The sequence below is a fragment of the Tachysurus fulvidraco genome, chromosome 21 (assembly GCF_022655615.1).
Source record: "Tachysurus fulvidraco isolate hzauxx_2018 chromosome 21, HZAU_PFXX_2.0, whole genome shotgun sequence".
In the NCBI taxonomy this organism is placed as follows: Eukaryota; Metazoa; Chordata; class Actinopteri; order Siluriformes; family Bagridae; genus Tachysurus; species Tachysurus fulvidraco.
Window position 1 is genome coordinate 15,046,806 of NC_062538.1, and position 26,039 is coordinate 15,072,844.

Below are 26,039 nucleotides of genomic sequence, written 5' to 3' on the forward strand. Positions count from 1 at the left end.
ATACTGCCGACCAGGTAGTCAATCAAACATGTCTTACCTGATCGAGAGTATCACGTCTGGGTCACCAAACTCTCCAACAGATTTGGTGCCAAAATGCACGTGGAAATACAACATATGGTGATTTATCTTGTCTATAGGGTGCAACTGACAGCAGGTTTTAAAAGCAACACTCCCCCAGACCATGGAACGACCTTTACTGACAGAGATTGCTTTCATTGTAAAAATATTCCTCACACAACAAGAACTAATGGCCCCAGCATGAATCCATGTTACCCTTTCTGATTGATCCATGAGCCACTGGTCGAATATGATTATGACAAGATCAATTGCAAGATCAATTGCTTAAGAAAGCTAGCCATTTAAAACACAGCTGTTGTCAGTTGAAGCTTCTTTAAGATGTTGCGACTGGGGGTATAGCTCAGTGGTAGAGCATTTGACTGCAGATCAAGAGGTCCCCGGTTCAAATCCGAGTGCCCCCTACTGGCCATGCAACATGGAGCTTTTAATCCCCTTACACACTTCAACTCCCAAAAGGATGTGTAGTTAAGGGTCTTGTCTATATGCTTACTGGGTGCTTTATTAAAAACACTTATACTATTTACTGCCAAAATGCACATGGGAATACAACATATGATGGTTTATCTTATCTATATAGCTGCAACTGAAAACAGGTTTTGTAAACAACACTCCTACAGACCATGGAACCACCTTTATCGACAGAGATTGGTTTGAAAAATATTCCTCACACAACAGGACCTCCTCCATCAGTAGGAACTGTTTTCATTGGGGCCCAGATGACTGTTAAAGCATTTGAAAATACATCTGTTGTCAGTTGAAGCTGCTTGAAGTTGCTTGAAGCGGCTTGAAGCTGCTTGAAGTTGTTTGAAGCGGCTTGAAGCTGCCAAAATGCACGTGGAAATACAACATATGGTGATTTATCTGGTCTATAAGATGTTAAAATACATCTGTTCTGAGGTTTTAACACAGGAACTTGTTCAATTAGTTTCTCTTCATCATACTGATCGCCTAATTTATTCTGGAGAATAAATCGATAATTTGCTCCTGTAAGCTGACAGTTACGAGAACTCTTAATTAGCATATCAACAAAATGTAATGGTTATCTCGCAAGGTAGGCCGATTAGAGGCCAACGGGACCTTTTTTTTTTTTTTTAGAGTAAGGTGGCGGTTCAACACTCCCACTGTTGATCTCCTATACCCTCAAAAATCATGCGGTATGCGGAGGCTAAATAACCAGGATCAAAAGTACCATCACGTGGGTATGGTGGAATCTGAGGATTGGCCTCAGCCCAGCCAGCCAAATTCTCAACAAATGGTTGTGCATAATATCCTAAACCACATCGTGTCATCCAATCATACGGTGTTTCACCAGGCATAGGCTTGGGATACGAGTTCCCCATTATGAACAAACAAAATATTACAACAGGCAAAGAAAAGAGGCAAAAAGAAAAGAAAAATAAGTCAAGAGAGGAAATATATATATATATAGTGCACTCTGCTTAGTTTTTCCTGCCAAAACTAAGGATAACCCTCTTGGCTTTCTCAAACGAAACCAAGGATAACCTTCTTGGCCTTCTCAAACGAAGCCAAGGATAAATATCCCGTCAGTATTGGGATAACTTCTTCCTAGTAATACTGCCGACCAGGTAGTCAATCAAACATGTCTTACCTAATCGAGAGTATCACGTCGGGTATAAACTTCTTGGCCTTCTCAAACGAAGCCAAGGATAAATATCCCGTCAAAATGGGATAACTTCTTCCTAGTAATACTGCCGACCAGGTAGTCAATCAAACATGTCTTACCTAATCGAGAGTATCATGTCGGGTATAACCTTCTTGGCCTTCTCAAACGAAGACAAGGATAAATATCCCGTCAAAATGGGATAACTTCTTCCTAATAATCCTGCCGACCAGGTAGTCAATCAAACATGTCTTACCTGATCGAGAGTATCACGTCTGGGTCACCAAACTCTCCAACAGATTTGGTGCCAAAATGCACGTGGAAATACAACATATGGTGATTTATCTTGTCTATAGGGTGCAACTGACAGCAGGTTTTAAAAGCAACACTCCCCCAGACCATGGAACGACCTTTACTGACAGAGATTGCTTTCATTGTAAAAATATTCCTCACACAACAAGAACTAATGGCCCCAGCATGAATCCATGTTACCCTTTCTGATTGATCCATGAGCCACTGGTCGAATATGATTATGACAAGATCAATTGCAAGATCAATTGCTTAAGAAAGCTAGCCATTTAAAACACAGCTGTTGTCAGTTGAAGCTTCTTTAAGATGTTGCAACTGGGGGTATAGCTCAGTGGTAGAGCATTTGACTGCAGATCAAGAGGTCCCCGGTTCAAATCCGAGTGCCCCCTACTGGCCATGCAACATGGAGCTTTTAATCCCCTTACACACTTCAACTCCCAAAAGGATGTGTAGTTAAGGGTCTTGTCTATATGCTTACTGGGTGCTTTATTAAAAACACTTATACTATTTACTGCCAAAATGCACATGGGAATACAACATATGATGGTTTATCTTATCTATATAGCTGCAACTGAAAACAGGTTTTGTAAACAACACTCCTACAGACCATGGAACCACCTTTATCGACAGAGATTGGTTTGAAAAATATTCCTCACACAACAGGACCTCCTCCATCAGTAGGAACTGTTTTCATTGGGGCCCAGATGACTGTTAAAGCATTTGAAAATACATCTGTTGTCAGTTGAAGCTGCTTGAAGTTGCTTGAAGCGGCTTGAAGCTGCTTGAAGTTGTTTGAAGCGGCTTGAAGCTGCCAAAATGCACGTGGAAATACAACATATGGTGATTTATCTGGTCTATAAGATGTTAAAATACATCTGTTCTGAGGTTTTAACACAGGAACTTGTTCAATTAGTTTCTCTTCATCATACTGATCGCCTAATTTATTCTGGAGAATAAATCGATAATTTGCTCCTGTAAGCTGACAGTTACGAGAACTCTTAATTAGCATATCAACAAAATGTAATGGTTATCTCGCAAGGTAGGCCGATTAGAGGCCAACGGGACCTTTTTTTTTTTTTTTAGAGTAAGGTGGCGGTTCAACACTCCCACTGTTGATCTCCTATACCCTCAAAAATCATGCGGTATGCGGAGGCTAAATAACCAGGATCAAAAGTACCAGCACGTGGGTATGGTGGAATCTGAGGATTGGCCTCAGCCCAGCCAGCCAAATTCTCAACAAATGGTTGTGCATAATATCCTAAACCACATCGTGTCATCCAATCATACGGTGTTTCACCAGGCATAGGCTTGGGATACGAGTTCCCCATTATGAACAAACAAAATATTACAACAGGCAAAGAAAAGAGGCAAAAAGAAAAGAAAAATAAGTCAAGAGAGGAAATATATATATATATAGTGCACTCTGCTTAGTTTTTCCTGCCAAAACTAAGGATAACCCTCTTGGCTTTCTCAAACGAAACCAAGGATAACCTTCTTGGCCTTCTCAAACGAAGCCAAGGATAAATATCCCGTCAGTATTGGGATAACTTCTTCCTAGTAATACTGCCGACCAGGTAGTCAATCAAACATGTCTTACCTAATCGAGAGTATCACGTCGGGTATAAACTTCTTGGCCTTCTCAAACGAAGCCAAGGATAAATATCCCGTCAAAATGGGATAACTTCTTCCTAGTAATACTGCCGACCAGGTAGTCAATCAAACATGTCTTACCTAATCGAGAGTATCATGTCGGGTATAACCTTCTTGGCCTTCTCAAACGAAGACAAGGATAAATATCCCGTCAAAATGGGATAACTTCTTCCTAATAATACTGCCGACCAGGTAGTCAATCAAACATGTCTTACCTGATCGAGAGTATCACGTCTGGGTCACCAAACTCTCCAACAGATTTGGTGCCAAAATGCACGTGGAAATACAACATATGGTGATTTATCTTGTCTATAGGGTGCAACTGACAGCAGGTTTTAAAAGCAACACTCCCCCAGACCATGGAACGACCTTTACTGACAGAGATTGCTTTCATTGTAAAAATATTCCTCACACAACAAGAACTAATGGCCCCAGCATGAATCCATGTTACCCTTTCTGATTGATCCATGAGCCACTGGTCGAATATGATTATGACAAGATCAATTGCAAGATCAATTGCTTAAGAAAGCTAGCCATTTAAAACACACCTGTTGTCAGTTGAAGCTTCTTTAAGATGTTGCAACTGGGGGTATAGCTCAGTGGTAGAGCATTTGACTGCAGATCAAGAGGTCCCCGGTTCAAATCCGAGTGCCCCCTACTGGCCATGCAACATGGAGCCTTTAATCCCCTTACACACTTCAACTCCCAGAAGGATGTATAGTTAAGGGTGTTGTCTATATGCTTACTGGCTGCTTTATTAAAAACACTTATACTATTTACTGCCAAAATGCACATGGGAATACAACATATGATGATTTATCTTATCTATATAGCTGCAACTGAAAACAGGCTTTATAAACCAAACTTCCACAGACCATAGAACCACCTTGCTGCCAAAATGCACGTGGAAATACAACATATGGTGATTTATCTGGTCTATAAGATGTTAAAATACATCTGTTCTGAGGTTTTAACACAGGAACTTGTTCAATTAGTTTCTCTTCATCATACTGATCGCCTAATTTATTCTGGAGAATAAATCGATAATTTGCTCCTGTAAGCTGACAGTTACGAGAACTCTTAATTAGCATATCAACAAAATGTAATGGTTATCTCGCAAGGTAGGCCGATTAGAGGCCAACGGGACCTTTTTTTTTTTTTTAGAGTAAGGTGGCGGTTCAACACTCCCACTGTTGATCTCCTATACCCTCAAAAATCATGCGGTATGCGGAGGCTAAATAACCAGGATCAAAAGTACCATCACGTGGGTATGGTGGAATCTGAGGATTGGCCTCAGCCCAGCCAGCCAAATTCTCAACAAATGGTTGTGCATAATATCCTAAACCACATCGTGTCATCCAATCATACGGTGTTTCACCAGGCATAGGCTTGGGATACGAGTTCCCCATTATGAACAAACAAAATATTACAACAGGCAAAGAAAAGAGGCAAAAAGAAAAGAAAAATAAGTCAAGAGAGGAAATATATATATATATAGTGCACTCTGCTTAGTTTTTCCTGCCAAAACTAAGGATAACCCTCTTGGCTTTCTCAAACGAAACCAAGGATAACCTTCTTGGCCTTCTCAAACGAAGCCAAGGATAAATATCCCGTCAGTATTGGGATAACTTCTTCCTAGTAATACTGCCGACCAGGTAGTCAATCAAACATGTCTTACCTAATCGAGAGTATCACGTCGGGTATAAACTTCTTGGCCTTCTCAAACGAAGCCAAGGATAAATATCCCGTCAAAATGGGATAACTTCTTCCTAGTAATACTGCCGACCAGGTAGTCAATCAAACATGTCTTACCTAATCGAGAGTATCATGTCGGGTATAACCTTCTTGGCCTTCTCAAACGAAGACAAGGATAAATATCCCGTCAAAATGGGATAACTTCTTCCTAATAATACTGCCGACCAGGTAGTCAATCAAACATGTCTTACCTGATCGAGAGTATCACGTCTGGGTCACCAAACTCTCCAACAGATTTGGTGCCAAAATGCACGTGGAAATACAACATATGGTGATTTATCTTGTCTATAGGGTGCAACTGACAGCAGGTTTTAAAAGCAACACTCCCCCAGACCATGGAACGACCTTTACTGACAGAGATTGCTTTCATTGTAAAAATATTCCTCACACAACAAGAACTAATGGCCCCAGCATGAATCCATGTTACCCTTTCTGATTGATCCATGAGCCACTGGTCGAATATGATTATGACAAGATCAATTGCAAGATCAATTGCTTAAGAAAGCTAGCCATTTAAAACACACCTGTTGTCAGTTGAAGCTTCTTTAAGCTGTTGCAACTGGGGGTATAGCTCAGTGGTAGAGCATTTGACTGCAGATCAAGAGGTCCCCGGTTCAAATCCGAGTGCCCCCTACTGGCCATGCAACACGGAGCTTTTAATGCCCCTTACACACTTCAACTCCCAAAAGGATGTGTAGTTAAGGGTCTTGTCTATATGCTTACTGGGTGCTTTATTAAAAACACTTATACTATTTACTGCCAAAATGCACATGGGAATACAACATATGATGGTTTATCTTATCTATATAGCTGCAACTGAAAACAGGTTTTGTAAACAACACTCCTACAGACCATGGAACCACCTTTATCGACAGAGATTGGTTTGAAAAATATTCCTCACACAACAGGACCTCCTCCATCAGTAGGAACTGTTTTCATTGGGGCCCAGATGACTGTTAAAGCATTTGAAAATACATCTGTTGTCAGTTGAAGCTGCTTGAAGTTGCTTGAAGCGGCTTGAAGCTGCTTGAAGTTGTTTGAAGCGGCTTGAAGCTGCCAAAATGCACGTGGAAATACAACATATGGTGATTTATCTGGTCTATAAGATGTTAAAATACATCTGTTCTGAGGTTTTAACACAGGAACTTGTTCAATTAGTTTCTCTTCATCATACTGATCGCCTAATTTATTCTGGAGAATAAATCGATAATTTGCTCCTGTAAGCTGACAGTTACGAGAACTCTTAATTAGCATATCAACAAAATGTAATGGTTATCTCGCAAGGTAGGCCGATTAGAGGCCAACGGGACCTTTTTTTTTTTTTTTAGAGTAAGGTGGCGGTTCAACACTCCCACTGTTGATCTCCTATACCCTCAAAAATCATGCGGTATGCGGAGGCTAAATAACCAGGATCAAAAGTACCATCACGTGGGTATGGTGGAATCTGAGGATTGGCCTCAGCCCAGCCAGCCAAATTCTCAACAAATGGTTGTGCATAATATCCTAAATCCACATCGTGTCATCCAATCATACGGTGTTTCACCAGGCATAGGCTTGGGATACGAGTTCCCCATTATGAACAAACAAAATATTACAACAGGCAAAGAAAAGAGGCAAAAAGAAAAGAAAAATAAGTCAAGAGAGGAAATATATATATATATAGTGCACTCTGCTTAGTTTTTCCTGCCAAAACTAAGGATAACCCTCTTGGCTTTCTCAAACGAAACCAAGGATAACCTTCTTGGCCTTCTCAAACGAAGCCAAGGATAAATATCCCGTCAGTATTGGGATAACTTCTTCCTAGTAATACTGCCGACCAGGTAGTCAATCAAACATGTCTTACCTAATCGAGAGTATCACGTCGGGTATAAACTTCTTGGCCTTCTCAAACGAAGCCAAGGATAAATATCCCGTCAAAATGGGATAACTTCTTCCTAGTAATACTGCCGACCAGGTAGTCAATCAAACATGTCTTACCTAATCGAGAGTATCATGTCGGGTATAACCTTCTTGGCCTTCTCAAACGAAGACAAGGATAAATATCCCGTCAAAATGGGATAACTTCTTCCTAATAATACTGCCGACCAGGTAGTCAATCAAACATGTCTTACCTGATCGAGAGTATCACGTCTGGGTCACCAAACTCTCCAACAGATTTGGTGCCAAAATGCACGTGGAAATACAACATATGGTGATTTATCTTGTCTATAGGGTGCAACTGACAGCAGGTTTTAAAAGCAACACTCCCCCAGACCATGGAACGACCTTTACTGACAGAGATTGCTTTCATTGTAAAAATATTCCTCACACAACAAGAACTAATGGCCCCAGCATGAATCCATGTTACCCTTTCTGATTGATCCATGAGCCACTGGTCGAATATGATTATGACGAGATCAATTGCAAGATCAATTGCTTAAGAAAGCTAGCCATTTAAAACACACCTGTTGTCAGTTGAAGCTTCTTTAAGCTGTTGCAACTGGGGGTATAGCTCAGTGGTAGAGCATTTGACTGCAGATCAAGAGGTCCCCGGTTCAAATCCGAGTGCCCCCTACTGGCCATGCAACACGGAGCTTTTAATCCCCTTACACACTTCAACTCCCAAAAGGATGTGTAGTTAAGGGTCTTGTCTATATGCTTACTGGGTGCTTTATTAAAAACACTTATACTATTTACTGCCAAAATGCACATGGGAATACAACATATGATGGTTTATCTTATCTATATAGCTGCAACTGAAAACAGGTTTTGTAAACAACACTCCTACAGACCATGGAACCACCTTTATCGACAGAGATTGGTTTGAAAAATATTCCTCACACAACAGGACCTCCTCCATCAGTAGGAACTGTTTTCATTGGGGCCCAGATGACTGTTAAAGCATTTGAAAATACATCTGTTGTCAGTTGAAGCTGCTTGAAGTTGCTTGAAGCGGCTTGAAGCTGCTTGAAGTTGTTTGAAGCGGCTTGAAGCTGCCAAAATGCACGTGGAAATACAACATATGGTGATTTATCTGGTCTATAAGATGTTAAAATACATCTGTTCTGAGGTTTTAACACAGGAACTTGTTCAATTAGTTTCTCTTCATCATACTGATCGCCTAATTTATTCTGGAGAATAAATCGATAATTTGCTCCTGTAAGCTGACAGTTACGAGAACTCTTAATTAGCATATCAACAAAATGTAATGGTTATCTCGCAAGGTAGGCCGATTAGAGGCCAACGGGACCTTTTTTTTTTTTTTTAGAGTAAGGTGGCGGTTCAACACTCCCACTGTTGATCTCCTATACCCTCAAAAATCATGCGGTATGCGGAGGCTAAATAACCAGGATCAAAAGTACCAGCACGTGGGTATGGTGGAATCTGAGGATTGGCCTCAGCCCAGCCAGCCAAATTCTCAACAAATGGTTGTGCATAATATCCTAAACCACATCGTGTCATCCAATCATACGGTGTTTCACCAGGCATAGGCTTGGGATACGAGTTCCCCATTATGAACAAACAAAATATTACAACAGGCAAAGAAAAGAGGCAAAAAGAAAAGAAAAATAAGTCAAGAGAGGAAATATATATATATATAGTGCACTCTGCTTAGTTTTTCCTGCCAAAACTAAGGATAACCCTCTTGGCTTTCTCAAACGAAACCAAGGATAACCTTCTTGGCCTTCTCAAACGAAGCCAAGGATAAATATCCCGTCAGTATTGGGATAACTTCTTCCTAGTAATACTGCCGACCAGGTAGTCAATCAAACATGTCTTACCTAATCGAGAGTATCACGTCGGGTATAAACTTCTTGGCCTTCTCAAACGAAGCCAAGGATAAATATCCCGTCAAAATGGGATAACTTCTTCCTAGTAATACTGCCGACCAGGTAGTCAATCAAACATGTCTTACCTAATCGAGAGTATCATGTCGGGTATAACCTTCTTGGCCTTCTCAAACGAAGACAAGGATAAATATCCCGTCAAAATGGGATAACTTCTTCCTAATAATACTGCCGACCAGGTAGTCAATCAAACATGTCTTACCTGATCGAGAGTATCACGTCTGGGTCACCAAACTCTCCAACAGATTTGGTGCCAAAATGCACGTGGAAATACAACATATGGTGATTTATCTTGTCTATAGGGTGCAACTGACAGCAGGTTTTAAAAGCAACACTCCCCCAGACCATGGAACGACCTTTACTGACAGAGATTGCTTTCATTGTAAAAATATTCCTCACACAACAAGAACTAATGGCCCCAGCATGAATCCATGTTACCCTTTCTGATTGATCCATGAGCCACTGGTCGAATATGATTATGACAAGATCAATTGCAAGATCAATTGCTTAAGAAAGCTAGCCATTTAAAACACACCTGTTGTCAGTTGAAGCTTCTTTAAGCTGTTGCAACTGGGGGTATAGCTCAGTGGTAGAGCATTTGACTGCAGATCAAGAGGTCCCCGGTTCAAATCCGAGTGCCCCCTACTGGCCATGCAACACGGAGCTTTTAATGCCCTTACACACTTCAACTCCCAAAAGGATGTGTAGTTAAGGGTCTTGTCTATATGCTTACTGGGTGCTTTATTAAAAACACTTATACTATTTACTGCCAAAATGCACATGGGAATACAACATATGATGGTTTATCTTATCTATATAGCTGCAACTGAAAACAGGTTTTGTAAACAACACTCCTACAGACCATGGAACCACCTTTATCGACAGAGATTGGTTTGAAAAATATTCCTCACACAACAGGACCTCCTCCATCAGTAGGAACTGTTTTCATTGGGGCCCAGATGACTGTTAAAGCATTTGAAAATACATCTGTTGTCAGTTGAAGCTGCTTGAAGTTGCTTGAAGCGGCTTGAAGCTGCTTGAAGTTGTTTGAAGCGGCTTGAAGCTGCCAAAATGCACGTGGAAATACAACATATGGTGATTTATCTGGTCTATAAGATGTTAAAATACATCTGTTCTGAGGTTTTAACACAGGAACTTGTTCAATTAGTTTCTCTTCATCATACTGATCGCCTAATTTATTCTGGAGAATAAATCGATAATTTGCTCCTGTAAGCTGACAGTTACGAGAACTCTTAATTAGCATATCAACAAAATGTAATGGTTATCTCGCAAGGTAGGCCGATTAGAGGCCAACGGGACCTTTTTTTTTTTTTTTAGAGTAAGGTGGCGGTTCAACACTCCCACTGTTGATCTCCTATACCCTCAAAAATCATGCGGTATGCGGAGGCTAAATAACCAGGATCAAAAGTACCATCACGTGGGTATGGTGGAATCTGAGGATTGGCCTCAGCCCAGCCAGCCAAATTCTCAACAAATGGTTGTGCATAATATCCTAAACCACATCGTGTCATCCAATCATACGGTGTTTCACCAGGCATAGGCTTGGGATACGAGTTCCCCATTATGAACAAACAAAATATTACAACAGGCAAAGAAAAGAGGCAAAAAGAAAAGAAAAATAAGTCAAGAGAGGAAATATATATATATATAGTGCACTCTGCTTAGTTTTTCCTGCCAAAACTAAGGATAACCCTCTTGGCTTTCTCAAACGAAACCAAGGATAACCTTCTTGGCCTTCTCAAACGAAGCCAAGGATAAATATCCCGTCAGTATTGGGATAACTTCTTCCTAGTAATACTGCCGACCAGGTAGTCAATCAAACATGTCTTACCTAATCGAGAGTATCACGTCGGGTATAAACTTCTTGGCCTTCTCAAACGAAGCCAAGGATAAATATCCCGTCAAAATGGGATAACTTCTTCCTAGTAATACTGCCGACCAGGTAGTCAATCAAACATGTCTTACCTAATCGAGAGTATCATGTCGGGTATAACCTTCTTGGCCTTCTCAAACGAAGACAAGGATAAATATCCCGTCAAAATGGGATAACTTCTTCCTAATAATACTGCCGACCAGGTAGTCAATCAAACATGTCTTACCTGATCGAGAGTATCACGTCTGGGTCACCAAACTCTCCAACAGATTTGGTGCCAAAATGCACGTGGAAATACAACATATGGTGATTTATCTTGTCTATAGGGTGCAACTGACAGCAGGTTTTAAAAGCAACACTCCCCCAGACCATGGAACGACCTTTACTGACAGAGATTGCTTTCATTGTAAAAATATTCCTCACACAACAAGAACTAATGGCCCCAGCATGAATCCATGTTACCCTTTCTGATTGATCCATGAGCCACTGGTCGAATATGATTATGACAAGATCAATTGCAAGATCAATTGCTTAAGAAAGCTAGCCATTTAAAACACACCTGTTGTCAGTTGAAGCTTCTTTAAGCTGTTGCAACTGGGGGTATAGCTCAGTGGTAGAGCATTTGACTGCAGATCAAGAGGTCCCCGGTTCAAATCCGAGTGCCCCCTACTGGCCATGCAACACGGAGCTTTTAATGCCCTTACACACTTCAACTCCCAAAAGGATGTGTAGTTAAGGGTCTTGTCTATATGCTTACTGGGTGCTTTATTAAAAACACTTATACTATTTACTGCCAAAATGCACATGGGAATACAACATATGATGGTTTATCTTATCTATATAGCTGCAACTGAAAACAGGTTTTGTAAACAACACTCCTACAGACCATGGAACCACCTTTATCGACAGAGATTGGTTTGAAAAATATTCCTCACACAACAGGACCTCCTCCATCAGTAGGAACTGTTTTCATTGGGGCCCAGATGACTGTTAAAGCATTTGAAAATACATCTGTTGTCAGTTGAAGCTGCTTGAAGTTGCTTGAAGCGGCTTGAAGCTGCTTGAAGTTGTTTGAAGCGGCTTGAAGCTGCCAAAATGCACGTGGAAATACAACATATGGTGATTTATCTGGTCTATAAGATGTTAAAATACATCTGTTCTGAGGTTTTAACACAGGAACTTGTTCAATTAGTTTCTCTTCATCATACTGATCGCCTAATTTATTCTGGAGAATAAATCGATAATTTGCTCCTGTAAGCTGACAGTTACGAGAACTCTTAATTAGCATATCAACAAAATGTAATGGTTATCTCGCAAGGTAGGCCGATTAGAGGCCAACGGGACCTTTTTTTTTTTTTTTAGAGTAAGGTGGCGGTTCAACACTCCCACTGTTGATCTCCTATACCCTCAAAAATCATGCGGTATGCGGAGGCTAAATAACCAGGATCAAAAGTACCATCACGTGGGTATGGTGGAATCTGAGGATTGGCCTCAGCCCAGCCAGCCAAATTCTCAACAAATGGTTGTGCATAATATCCTAAACCACATCGTGTCATCCAATCATACGGTGTTTCACCAGGCATAGGCTTGGGATACGAGTTCCCCATTATGAACAAACAAAATATTACAACAGGCAAAGAAAAGAGGCAGAAAAGAAAAGAAAAATAAGTCAAGAGAGGAAATATATATATATATAGTGCACTCTGCTTAGTTTTTCCTGCCAAAACTAAGGATAACCCTCTTGGCTTTCTCAAACGAAACCAAGGATAACCTTCTTGGCCTTCTCAAACGAAGCCAAGGATAAATATCCCGTCAGTATTGGGATAACTTCTTCCTAGTAATACTGCCGACCAGGTAGTCAATCAAACATGTCTTACCTAATCGAGAGTATCACGTCGGGTATAAACTTCTTGGCCTTCTCAAACGAAGCCAAGGATAAATATCCCGTCAAAATGGGATAACTTCTTCCTAGTAATACTGCCGACCAGGTAGTCAATCAAACATGTCTTACCTAATCGAGAGTATCATGTCGGGTATAACCTTCTTGGCCTTCTCAAACGAAGACAAGGATAAATATCCCGTCAAAATGGGATAACTTCTTCCTAATAATACTGCCGACCAGGTAGTCAATCAAACATGTCTTACCTGATCGAGAGTATCACGTCTGGGTCACCAAACTCTCCAACAGATTTGGTGCCAAAATGCACGTGGAAATACAACATATGGTGATTTATCTTGTCTATAGGGTGCAACTGACAGCAGGTTTTAAAAGCAACACTCCCCCAGACCATGGAACGACCTTTACTGACAGAGATTGCTTTCATTGTAAAAATATTCCTCACACAACAAGAACTAATGGCCCCAGCATGAATCCATGTTACCCTTTCTGATTGATCCATGAGCCACTGGTCGAATATGATTATGACAAGATCAATTGCAAGATCAATTGCTTAAGAAAGCTAGCCATTTAAAACACACCTGTTGTCAGTTGAAGCTTCTTTAAGCTGTTGCAACTGGGGGTATAGCTCAGTGGTAGAGCATTTGACTGCAGATCAAGAGGTCCCCGGTTCAAATCCGAGTGCCCCCTACTGGCCATGCAACACGGAGCTTTTAATGCCCTTACACACTTCAACTCCCAAAAGGATGTGTAGTTAAGGGTCTTGTCTATATGCTTACTGGGTGCTTTATTAAAAACACTTATACTATTTACTGCCAAAATGCACATGGGAATACAACATATGATGGTTTATCTTATCTATATAGCTGCAACTGAAAACAGGTTTTGTAAACAACACTCCTACAGACCATGGAACCACCTTTATCGACAGAGATTGGTTTGAAAAATATTCCTCACACAACAGGACCTCCTCCATCAGTAGGAACTGTTTTCATTGGGGCCCAGATGACTGTTAAAGCATTTGAAAATACATCTGTTGTCAGTTGAAGCTGCTTGAAGTTGCTTGAAGCGGCTTGAAGCTGCTTGAAGTTGTTTGAAGCGGCTTGAAGCTGCCAAAATGCACGTGGAAATACAACATATGGTGATTTATCTGGTCTATAAGATGTTAAAATACATCTGTTCTGAGGTTTTAACACAGGAACTTGTTCAATTAGTTTCTCTTCATCATACTGATCGCCTAATTTATTCTGGAGAATAAATCGATAATTTGCTCCTGTAAGCTGACAGTTACGAGAACTCTTAATTAGCATATCAACAAAATGTAATGGTTATCTCGCAAGGTAGGCCGATTAGAGGCCAACGGGACCTTTTTTTTTTTTTTAGAGTAAGGTGGCGGTTCAACACTCCCACTGTTGATCTCCTATACCCTCAAAAATCATGCGGTATGCGGAGGCTAAATAACCAGGATCAAAAGTACCATCACGTGGGTATGGTGGAATCTGAGGATTGGCCTCAGCCCAGCCAGCCAAATTCTCAACAAATGGTTGTGCATAATATCCTAAACCACATCGTGTCATCCAATCATACGGTGTTTCACCAGGCATAGGCTTGGGATACGAGTTCCCCATTATGAACAAACAAAATATTACAACAGGCAAAGAAAAGAGGCAGAAAGAAAAGAAAAATAAGTCAAGAGAGGAAATATATATATATATAGTGCACTCTGCTTAGTTTTTCCTGCCAAAACTAAGGATAACCCTCTTGGCTTTCTCAAACGAAACCAAGGATAACCTTCTTGGCCTTCTCAAACGAAGCCAAGGATAAATATCCCGTCAGTATTGGGATAACTTCTTCCTAGTAATACTGCCGACCAGGTAGTCAATCAAACATGTCTTACCTAATCGAGAGTATCACGTCGGGTATAAACTTCTTGGCCTTCTCAAACGAAGCCAAGGATAAATATCCCGTCAAAATGGGATAACTTCTTCCTAGTAATACTGCCGACCAGGTAGTCAATCAAACATGTCTTACCTAATCGAGAGTATCATGTCGGGTATAACCTTCTTGGCCTTCTCAAACGAAGACAAGGATAAATATCCCGTCAAAATGGGATAACTTCTTCCTAATAATACTGCCGACCAGGTAGTCAATCAAACATGTCTTACCTGATCGAGAGTATCACGTCTGGGTCACCAAACTCTCCAACAGATTTGGTGCCAAAATGCACGTGGAAATACAACATATGGTGATTTATCTTGTCTATAGGGTGCAACTGACAGCAGGTTTTAAAAGCAACACTCCCCCAGACCATGGAACGACCTTTACTGACAGAGATTACCCTTTCTGATTGATCCATGAGCCACTGGTCGAATATGATTATGACAAGATCAATTGCAAGATCAATTGCTTAAGAAAGCTAGCCATTTAAAACACACCTGTTGTCAGTTGAAGCTTCTTTAAGCTGTTGCAACTGGGGGTATAGCTCAGTGGTAGAGCATTTGACTGCAGATCAAGAGGTCCCCGGTTCAAATCCGAGTGCCCCCTACTGGCCATGCAACACGGAGCTTTTAATGCCCTTACACACTTCAACTCCCAAAAGGATGTGTAGTTAAGGGTCTTGTCTATATGCTTACTGGGTGCTTTATTAAAAACACTTATACTATTTACTGCCAAAATGCACATGGGAATACAACATATGATGGTTTATCTTATCTATATAGCTGCAACTGAAAACAGGTTTTGTAAACAACACTCCTACAGACCATGGAACCACCTTTATCGACAGAGATTGGTTTGAAAAATATTCCTCACACAACAGGACCTCCTCCATCAGTAGGAACTGTTTTCATTGGGGCCCAGATGACTGTTAAAGCATTTGAAAATACATCTGTTGTCAGTTGAAGCTGCTTGAAGTTGCTTGAAGCGGCTTGAAGCTGCTTGAAGTTGTTTGAAGCGGCTTGAAGCTGCCAAAATGCACGTGGAAATACAACATATGGTGATTTATCTGGTCTATAAGATGTTAAAATACATCTGTTCTGAGGTTTTAACACAGGAACTTGTTCAATTAGTTTCTCTTCATCATACTGATCGCCTAATTTATTCTGGAGAATAAATCGATAATTTGCTCCTGTAAGCTGACAGTTACGAGAACTCTTAATTAGCATATCAACAAAATGTAATGGTTATCTCGCAAGGTAGGCCGATTAGAGGCCAACGGGACCTTTTTTTTTTTTTTTAGAGTAAGGTGGCGGTTCAACACTCCCACTGTTGATCTCCTATACCCTCAAAAATCATGCGGTATGCGGAGGCTAAATAACCAGGATCAAAAGTACCATCACGTGGGTATGGTGGAATCTGAGGATTGGCCTCAGCCCAGCCAGCCAAATTCTCAACAAATGGTTGTGCATAATATCCTAAACCACATCGTGTCATCCAATCATACGGTGTTTCACCAGGCATAGGCTTGGGATACGAGTTCCCCATTATGAACAAACAAAATATTACAACAGGCAAAGAAAAGAGGCAGAAAGAAAAGAAAAATAAGTCAAGAGAGGAAATATATATATATATAGTGCACTCTGCTTAGTTTTTCCTGCCAAAACTAAGGATAACCCTCTTGGCTTTCTCAAACGAAACCAAGGATAACCTTCTTGGCCTTCTCAAACGAAGCCAAGGATAAATATCCCGTCAGTATTGGGATAACTTCTTCCTAGTAATACTGCCGACCAGGTAGTCAATCAAACATGTCTTACCTAATCGAGAGTATCACGTCGGGTATAAACTTCTTGGCCTTCTCAAACGAAGCCAAGGATAAATATCCCGTCAAAATGGGATAACTTCTTCCTAGTAATACTGCCGACCAGGTAGTCAATCAAACATGTCTTACCTAATCGAGAGTATCATGTCGGGTATAACCTTCTTGGCCTTCTCAAACGAAGACAAGGATAAATATCCCGTCAAAATGGGATAACTTCTTCCTAATAATACTGCCGACCAGGTAGTCAATCAAACATGTCTTACCTGATCGAGAGTATCACGTCTGGGTCACCAAACTCTCCAACAGATTTGGTGCCAAAATGCACGTGGAAATACAACATATGGTGATTTATCTTGTCTATAGGGTGCAACTGACAGCAGGTTTTAAAAGCAACACTCCCCCAGACCATGGAACGACCTTTACTGACAGAGATTACCCTTTCTGATTGATCAATGAGCCACTGGTCGAATATGATTATGACAAGATCAATTGCAAGATCAATTGCTTAAGAAAGCTAGCCATTTAAAACACACCTGTTGTCAGTTGAAGCTTCTTTAAGCTGTTGCAACTGGGGGTATAGCTCAGTGGTAGAGCATTTGACTGCAGATCAAGAGGTCCCCGGTTCAAATCCGAGTGCCCCCTACTGGCCATGCAACATAGAGCCTTTAATCCCCTTACACACTTCAACTCCCAAAAGGATGTGTAGTTAAGGGTCTTGTCTATATGCTTACTTTTTTTTTTTATTAAAAACACTTATACTATTTACTGCCAAAATGCACATGGGAATACAACATATGATGGTTTATCTTATCTATATAGCTGCAACTGAAAACAGGTTTTGTAAACAACACTCCTACAGACCATGGAACCACCTTTATCGACAGAGATTGGTTTGAAAAATATTCCTCACACAACAGGACCTCCTGTTGCTTGCTTGAAGTTGTTCGAAGCGGCTGTAAGCTGCCAAAATGCATGTGGAAATACAACATATGGTAATTTATATACCTGGGGGTATAGCTCAGTGGTAGAGCATTTGACTGCAGATCATGAGATCCCTGGTTCAAATCTGGTTGCCCCCTACAGGACATGCACTTCAACTCCCAAAAGGACATAAAAAATGAGGCGAATCCTGAGGCATCTAGAGATCTTCCAGCTCCAGTTAGACTCTGTGATACCAAACAGGAGATGCCATCTACATGTAGTCTTTTGCATCAATACATTTTTCAGATTGTATATTTATCATCACATCCTCCAGCGTCACCAATATGAGGTTGAAGTTCCCCTTTGAGTCTGGTTCCTCTCAAGGTTTCTTCTTTCCATTCAAGGGAGTTTTTCCTTGCCACTGCTTATTTGGGATAAATACAAACACATTTAAATATATCTAATATCAATGTTGAAATTTGTTTTCTATTAATCCTTATATTCTTCTTTATAGTAACCTTTAGTTTTATGGTTATGTTCTATACAAATAAACTTGAATTGAACTGAATATATAACTTGATAGCCAGCCTGTGTGCAATACACCTGCTCATTGTCATTGTAGCCCTATATTTAATCTCTGTCACTGTATTCAAACAATTCAGTCAGACACAGCATACTGTTGCCTTGGGTCCAGACAACACTGCATTTTACACTGCAATTTACAGATATAAACATGAACAAATTCCAAAACTCTGATCTCACAACCTAATCACACACATGTGTTCAATACAAATAACAAATAACAAACCTGATCCTGTTCTTAACAATTTTGTCTTCTTTATAACAGCCTATTTTTGACATCAATAAAATTGCAGCTTGCATCCAAACCCATTGATGACACAAACTCAAAGAGTTCATTAGCTCCTGGTTTTACAGCTCTTTGTAACGGTACAAGTGCAGTATTAATGGATCTTTAATATCATGAGTAGAAACAACACATAATGGTTGCAAAGCTAAATTATGATGACTTAACTATTACTGTAATAGTTAAGTCATCATAATTTAGCTTTGCAACCATTATGTGTTGTTTCTGTGATCGGGTAACATTTTTACAGAATTTATTGTGTATAATTTGACTGGGTGTTTTTCCTATTGGTTTGAGCCAACTTCAGACCTTTGTCAGAAATGTTTTTGCTGTCCAGTAGGCCTTTCCATTTCCAATGTTGTCCTTCGACTGCCCCGTTTGGGGTTGCCACAGCAGTTTACTCGATCCGCAAACTTGGTTTTGGCACAGGTTTTACACCGGATGCTCTGCCTGATGCAGTCCTCCTATGTTATTTGGGCTTGGGATCATTGATTTCCTGAACAGGAATCAAGTCTTGGTTGTGACAGAGAACAGGATTCTGCTGCTAGACTAACATAACTGGACTAAAATAATTTAAAGAGAATTTTAACTATACAGGTGAAAGAGAAAATATATGAACATAGATTTATGACAATTGTGCACAATTGTATGCAATGTGTACTGAGGATAAGTTATGATTGGGAGTGTTCTCAACGTTCTTGTGGTATCAATGTTTTAATATGTTTCATTGCTTTGTACAGATGTTGTCTAGCAAACCAGTGCATGTGTAGATTCACACTGAGCACTACTTATTTATAGAAAGCTGTATATATCAGTAGGGAGATAACTAAATGAAATGTCAGAAGTTTTTAAATGCTCATCTTTCATTTTATAATATAAATGACATTTAATTATTTGGATTTACACTAGATTAAATTGCCACCAGTGTCTCTATGTTTAATTGTTGTGCTTAATTTAGTGGTATGGAAGATTGTTTCTTAATAGTAGATAGCAGCAGTGAATGTTCTGCTTGTTCTCAGATCAACAGTCTGGTGTTCTATAAACATGATCTTCCCTCCAAAAGCAGAGCCGCCCCCAGCCAGATACTGAGGTGTTGCTGACAGTATATAATTACTGACTAATGCCCATCTGGTGCTACCAGTCATTATTTGGGTGGCGGTAGATCTCGCCCCAGCAGTGACACTGACGCGGCATGAAAGTGGGTGTAGAACTGATTAAGGCACTGGAGTGTTGCCAGGACATTTTTGAACATCTAAAAGGTCACTGCCAAGTGGAGAATACCAGAAATATCCAACCAAGTGTTCTGTGGTCATAAAGTATACATCACTCTAATGGCTGTGAATTAAGGAATGTTGAGCTGTCAAATCATGAGTGCTGGGAATTGATTTAAGGCAAATATGCCTAATAAATATACAGCTATTGAGAACCTTTATCACTTCTAAAATCCTACCAATAATATTACAGGAATCACCACAGAACATAAATCAAGCTCAAATATTAATTTCAGATTTAACATTTTTCATATTATTAAACTATGCTAATATACTTGGCTAATACAGATGGAAAAAAAATTATTAAACTTAAGGAATAACTACAAGAGCTTCAGCATCATTAAGCCAGAGAAACAAAAAGGCTAAACCAAACTGGTACTATTAGATATTCAAGTACCATGCATGGTTAATGTAGTGAAACAAATTGTCAGCAGGTTAAGAGGTTTTAAACAATCACTGTCCAAAAGAAATCATGGCAGTCACTAAAGACATGGCAATTAAAAAAAATAATTATATGCTGATCATTCATAGCAGATTTTTCCTTTATGGCATGACATTTAAATTAGTATAGAGAAGAATTTAAACACTACATAGATTACGTATGCACACGCAAGTGATGTAAAATGGATCGAAAAACAGACCACAAAGCATCCTGTTTGTTGTTGACATGTTTATTGGGAGCATGTATTATGAGGAGCTGGATGCAGCCACTGCTGCCCGTCTGGGTTTGGGGACAGTTCCTTCACGGAATCCATTCCTGGGGGGTGGGGGTGAGTGGGAAAGAAGAAGAAAAAGAAAAAAAAAAAAACACCACACTGGTTAAGACCTACAGATTTATTGCATTCACAAAAGTACAAAATTAAGCTCATTCATATTTCACCTAAAACTTATTTTCCGTTAATCCTAATGAAAACACTTCAGAATTTGACTCGGGGTACAAGTGACTCACCTGAATCTACGGAACACGACCTTCATGTGTCTCATACGGCCAGTTCCAGTGGTGCTGCGCCTCTTGGCCTTGGCACTCCAGTTATCTAGACACAAAGAAGGGCATACAACAATTAAAATGTGACTTGTGAGCAGAGCAATATCTATCACCTTAATTCCTCAGGCACATCTCAGAAAATAAAAAACAAAGTGGTAAGCAAAGTAAAGAGAAGGTTTGTAGAGGAAAAATAATGACCACAATCCTACAAAATCTGGACAATATTTTTTTTTCTTGAAGATGCATATTGTACTACAGTGAACATGAAGTTTAATTACATCTCCATTTATCTACACTAAAAGCAGATGTAAGGAGTTGGAACAGGTTCACAACTTAAGGAGACAAATGTTATGTTTCTTAATCACTACAAAGCAGTGGCCACATGTAAGAATTTGCCCTTAACAAAAGGCTAAGTCGAAATGTGTCGCTGCTGATTCACTGTCCAAATGCAAAGATTTTAGTAGGTCTGCTTTAAAACATTCTCATTTAGACACACTGATCAGAAAACACTAATGCAGTATAATTTGGCAATTAACTTCCAACACAAAGCAAGTTAGAGGGAACTCTATGGCTCTTGCCCCCAAGAACAAAAAACAAATGGGTCTAGCAGCAGTGGACTGTTGTGAGGATATGAAGTATTCTGGTGGCTTTAACTGAGCACTGAATCCTGTAGCAAGACTAACCAACAAAAGCCAGTATATGTTCAACAACTCCAATTTCATTTTATTTCATTTACTTACACGATTTGTTAAATAACTAATTGACTTTTCATTAACAAAACCATTTGAAGATGACTGGTTAGAGAAGTTTCGCTGTATCTTGTACTTTAAAGCAGAAAAGTCATTCATGGTTCAATCTGTTTGGCTTGTCCAAAAAAAAAAAAAAAAAAAAAGAGGGAATAAAGCAGCACAGTGGGAAAAACAAGTTAGTTATCACCATGAGCTAATGGATAAACATTACATCTGTCACCATTTCATTGTTAGAGTCTGAACTGGGCCACTGTATATGTATAAGCACAATTGAACCTTCACTACAATACATGTTCATCGCAAAAGCGGTCTACAGCACAGCACCTCACTGTGAGGAGGGTTTACTGTGACAAATTGAGGTGGACTTTACAGAGTGGAGTACTCACACTTTCTCTTGCGCTTGGCGGGATAGCCGCACTTGCCGCAGGTAGATTTCTGCAGGTGATAAGCTTTGGACCCGCAACGGCGGCACAAGGTGTGCGTCTTGTTGCGACGCTTTCCAAAAGATGACGTACCCTTCGTCTGGGGACAAACAACAACAAATAAAAATCAGTTTAGGTAAGGATTCCTGGGGTTAGACTCTAAACGGTGGTTCATCACAGAGGCAACCAAATTGAAGAAGTTACTTCAGTTCAAATGTATTAATAACTCACTAACACGCTCCCATCCTAGGCACAATAGATGCATTAATTAAACATGTCCAAGTTAAGATAAACCTTTATTTCTTTAAGTTAAGTCAATGTTAACTGAAGAAATAAAGAATATTACTAGATGGGCAAATCATTAGCATTTCCAGCCTTAAGTAGACACCTTTATCCAGGGTGACTTACATTATCTCGTGTTTATACAACTAAGTAATTGAGGGTTAAGGGCCTTGCTCAGGGGCCCAACAGTGGCAGCTTGATGGACCTGGGATTCAAACTCACAACCTTCCGATTGGCAACCCAACACCTTAACCACTAGGATTCCACATGCAAAAGGCTTGTTTACTGACTTTGTGGGGAAACGTGGACGAAAGCAGCTAGGCGTTATACACACACAAACAAAATGTGGACTTTATACCACTAAAATATAAAACTATAAAACACAAAGCGTTAAAACAGTAAACTGAACTAAACCCGCCTGACCATGTCGCTAGCATAAGCGCTAGCAGCCTTGCTCTAATGCAGAGATGGCTAACATAAACTAGCCATTACAACTAACCATCTAATTTATGTATTTATACTCAATCCTCCCCAATATCAAAGTCAACCGACATTAAATATCGTCAAAGTGTAAAAGCAACACCAAAAAAACCGATAATAAAGTGACCAAGAGTAGATGTTAGAAGATTTCTGGCGGTGAGGCCCAGCAAAAACTCACCATCTTTCCAGGTCTGAGTTGAAAGAGGGCGGAAAAGGAATTGGTGCAGCACTAAAAGACATCCGGTTTTGCTTGAGGTGTAACACCGAAATTGGTCCTGAATCTTTTCACGCGATTCATGACCTTTTACTATGTATAAATTCGCTTATTTAAAGCTGATTAGCAGCTTCCTAGATTTGTAGGCATAATTCTATAGAATACATATGTTAGGTTTAATATTATTTGTTTAGTGGTGTTGCACACTCCATGTTTTTTTTTTAAAAAAAAGCTCAGCTCAACTTCATATTGAAATAAATAATATATTTAAAAATATATATATTTAATGTAACTTTTATTTTCCTATGTACTCAAAGACTAACGAGCAGAGAAAGTGAGGAATAGCAGGAAAGAAACTGTTGAGATGGTATTTAGACCTGTTGTCTATTGTGTCATATTTACCACCAGGGGGCGATAACCGCTAGGAGCAAAGAGGGAATATGAAAAATAAAACTTTATTGTGACACACTGTGGTAGGAAAAGAATCCACTTCAGGCTGGTTATAGTAACTCCGATAATCACACCGTTGTTGATTATTTTTCTATAACAGCACATACTCTTCTACTTTTGTCTTTTCCTGTTAGGAGTCGTTACAGCGAATCATTTGTTTCCACTTAACTATCCTTGGCATCATCTACTCTCGCACCAATTAACTTCATGTTCGTGTTCTTTTAACACATCTGTATATCTCCTCTTTGGCCTTCCTCTTGACCTCTTAACTGGCAGCTCCATCTCCTGAAGGATCTCCAACATTCCTCTACCAGTATAACCATCTCCCTCCCCTGTAGATGTGCAAACCATCTCAATCTAGTCTCTCTGACCTTGTCCCCAGAACAGCCAGCATGAGCTCTCCCTCTAATGCGCTCGTTCCTAATCCTGTCCATCCTCGTCACTCCTAAAGAGAACCTCCACATGCAACCTCCATGTCTTTTCCTCACTGCTACAGTCTCCATACAGTGTAGCTGGCCTCACTACTGTCTTGTACAGTACACCTTTGCTTTGATTCTTGCTAAAACTCTTCTGTCACACAACACTCTTGACATGTTTCTCCACCCACTCCAACCCACCTGCACTCGCCTCTTCACCTCTTTTCCACACTACCCATCACACTGGACGGTTGAACCCAAATACTGTACTTTCTTGACCTCAGCCCCCTGTAACCTCACTGTTCTACTTCTCTCCCTCTTGTTCATTGTCTCTTATTACGACTGACTTTCATTCCTCTTCTTTCCAGAGCAGACCATCACCATCCAGGTGTTCGTACACCACCTACTCTCACTACAAATCACAATGTTATACGCAAACATCATTGTCCATGGAGATTTCTGTATGACTTTATCTGTCAACCTGTCCATTACCATAGCAAACGAAGGTACTCAAAGCCATTCCTCGATGTAGCCCCACCTCCACTTTAAACTCCTTTGTCTGACCTACAGCATATCTCACTGCTGTCATACTCCTCTCATACATATCCTGAACTACTCTAACATACTTCTTTGCCACTCCTGACATCCTCATACATTACCATAGCTCCTCTCTCAGCACCCTGTCATACACTTTCTCTAAATCCATAAATACACAGTGCAGCTTCTTCCATCTACCATCTCTGTACTTCTCCATTAATATTCTCAGAGCAAAAATTGTATCAGTTGCTTTCTGGGCATGAAGCCATACTCACAAATATCCACTTCCTATCTTGGCATAGCTTTCACTACTCTTTCCCATAGCTTTATTGCGTGGCTCATCAACTTTATACCTCTGTATTTGTTACAACTCTGCACATCACCCTCACTCTCTAAAATCCTGTTGAACAATCTAGATAGAAACTCCACTGCTGTCTCTCCTAGATACTTCCACACCTCCACAGGTATGTCATCTTGACCAACAGCCTTTCCACTCCTGATTCTCCTCAGAGCTTTTCTCCCCTCATTATTTGTAATCTTTGCTAATTACCTCTCTAAATATTTGCTTCTTCCTCCCGTCTTATTTATTCCTCCCAATATTTGCTTCTTCCTCTCTCGTTTTCCCCATTCATCAGCTCCTTAAAATACTTTTTCCATCTTCTCTGCACACTCTCCTCATCTGTTAGCACCTTTCCATCTCTATCTTTAATCACCCTTATTTGTTGCACATCCCTTCCCTCTATCTCTCTGTCTCACTAATCTGTACTTATTGCCTTACCTTGTGTCTAACCTGGTATACAACTCATTGTATGCTTTATTTTTGACCTTTGCCAGGTCCCTCATCACTCTGCTCTTCATTTCCTTGTAATCATATATATTTTCTTGGGTCCGTTCTCCATCAGTCTGAATTCCTCACAACATTCTTCCTTTTTCAACTCATGCTGTCTGATTTCAACTGATTTTCTGATGCTGTCTGGCTACACTCTCTCCTACCACCACTTTGCAGTCACTAATCTCTCTCAGATTGCCTTGTCTACATAGAATGTAGTCTAACCGACTACTCCTACCTCCACTCTTAAATGTAACACTATGTTCCTCTGTCTTCTGGAAATAATTGTTAACTACAGCTATTTCCATCCGCTTAGCAAAGTCCACCACCATCTGTTCTTCTAGGTTCCTTTCCTTAACACCAAACCTGCCCATCACCTCCTCATCACCTATGTTCCCCTCACCAACATGCACGTTGAAGTCTGCTGCAATCACTACTCTCTCCCATCTGGGAATACTCTTTATCACCTCATCTAACTCACTCCAAACTCTATCCTTCTCTGCTAACTCACAGCCTTGCACTTTTGGAGCAAAATCAGTGATCAAATTCAACTTAAATTTCTAACTTCAAACTGATTTCTAATGACATTCAACTTCAATTTCTAACCTCAAAAACTGATTACCCAGTCTGACACTATTTTCACCTCTAAAACATTCCTCACAAACTCATCCTTCAGGATTACTCCTACCCCATAACTCCTGTCCACACCACAATAAAACAGTTGTATCCCCCTCCAATAATACGTACTTTGCTCTCCTTCCACCTGTTCTCCTGCACACACAGTATATCCACCTTTCCTCTCGCCATCATGTCTGCCAGCTCTCTACTTT

General features: G+C 40.2%; 1 protein-coding gene and 11 non-coding genes across 13 annotated transcripts; 11 read left to right on the plus strand and 1 right to left on the minus strand.

The window, feature by feature from the left end:
* Positions 1 to 407: 407 nt before the first annotated feature.
* On the plus strand, positions 408 to 479 carry trnac-gca. Its single transcript has one exon. It is a non-coding gene; the product is annotated as a tRNA-Cys (tRNA).
* Positions 480 to 2,325: 1,846 nt separating this feature from the next.
* Positions 2,326 to 2,397, plus strand: trnac-gca. Its single transcript has one exon. It is a non-coding gene; the product is annotated as a tRNA-Cys (tRNA).
* Positions 2,398 to 4,243: 1,846 nt separating this feature from the next.
* trnac-gca lies at positions 4,244 to 4,315 on the plus strand. The gene has a single exon. It is a non-coding gene; the product is annotated as a tRNA-Cys (tRNA).
* A 1,659-nt stretch (positions 4,316 to 5,974) lies between these two features.
* Positions 5,975 to 6,046, plus strand: trnac-gca. Its single transcript has one exon. It is a non-coding gene; the product is annotated as a tRNA-Cys (tRNA).
* A 1,848-nt stretch (positions 6,047 to 7,894) lies between these two features.
* On the plus strand, positions 7,895 to 7,966 carry trnac-gca. The gene has a single exon. It is a non-coding gene; the product is annotated as a tRNA-Cys (tRNA).
* A 1,846-nt stretch (positions 7,967 to 9,812) lies between these two features.
* trnac-gca lies at positions 9,813 to 9,884 on the plus strand. Its single transcript has one exon. It is a non-coding gene; the product is annotated as a tRNA-Cys (tRNA).
* A 1,846-nt stretch (positions 9,885 to 11,730) lies between these two features.
* Positions 11,731 to 11,802, plus strand: trnac-gca. The gene has a single exon. It is a non-coding gene; the product is annotated as a tRNA-Cys (tRNA).
* Positions 11,803 to 13,649: 1,847 nt separating this feature from the next.
* trnac-gca lies at positions 13,650 to 13,721 on the plus strand. Its single transcript has one exon. It is a non-coding gene; the product is annotated as a tRNA-Cys (tRNA).
* A 1,782-nt stretch (positions 13,722 to 15,503) lies between these two features.
* trnac-gca lies at positions 15,504 to 15,575 on the plus strand. The gene has a single exon. It is a non-coding gene; the product is annotated as a tRNA-Cys (tRNA).
* A 1,783-nt stretch (positions 15,576 to 17,358) lies between these two features.
* Positions 17,359 to 17,430, plus strand: trnac-gca. The gene has a single exon. It is a non-coding gene; the product is annotated as a tRNA-Cys (tRNA).
* Positions 17,431 to 17,795: 365 nt separating this feature from the next.
* trnac-gca lies at positions 17,796 to 17,867 on the plus strand. Its single transcript has one exon. It is a non-coding gene; the product is annotated as a tRNA-Cys (tRNA).
* Positions 17,868 to 20,500: 2,633 nt separating this feature from the next.
* rpl37 (ribosomal protein L37) lies at positions 20,501 to 23,805 on the minus strand. 2 transcript variants are annotated; one of them, XM_027178922.2, is made up of 5 exons: positions 23,799 to 23,805; positions 23,748 to 23,750; positions 21,966 to 22,101; positions 20,795 to 20,879; positions 20,501 to 20,602 (listed from the first exon to the last, which is right to left on the minus strand). In XM_027178922.2, exons 2-5 carry the CDS (start codon positions 23,748 to 23,750, stop codon positions 20,533 to 20,535), a joined length of 294 nt encoding a protein of 97 aa, XP_027034723.1. In that variant the 5' UTR covers positions 23,799 to 23,805; the 3' UTR covers positions 20,501 to 20,532. The 2 variants fall into 2 exon arrangements, with proteins under 2 accessions (XP_027034723.1, XP_027034715.1); XM_027178914.2 differs by lacking the exons at positions 23,748 to 23,750; positions 23,799 to 23,805 and adding an exon at positions 22,942 to 23,090.
* Positions 23,806 to 26,039: the final 2,234 nt, after the last annotated feature.

Bases quoted from the DNA above. Each gene is read 5' to 3' on its own strand.
- rpl37 (XM_027178922.2), bottom strand. The intron at 20,880-21,965 runs GTGAGTACTCCA...CTTTGTGTCTAG, and splicing joins CGCCAAGCGCAAGAGAAAGT to ATAACTGGAGTGCCAAGGCC. The intron at 20,603-20,794 runs GTGAGTCACTTG...CCCACCCCCCAG, and splicing joins GTCGTGTTCCGTAGATTCAG to GAATGGATTCCGTGAAGGAA.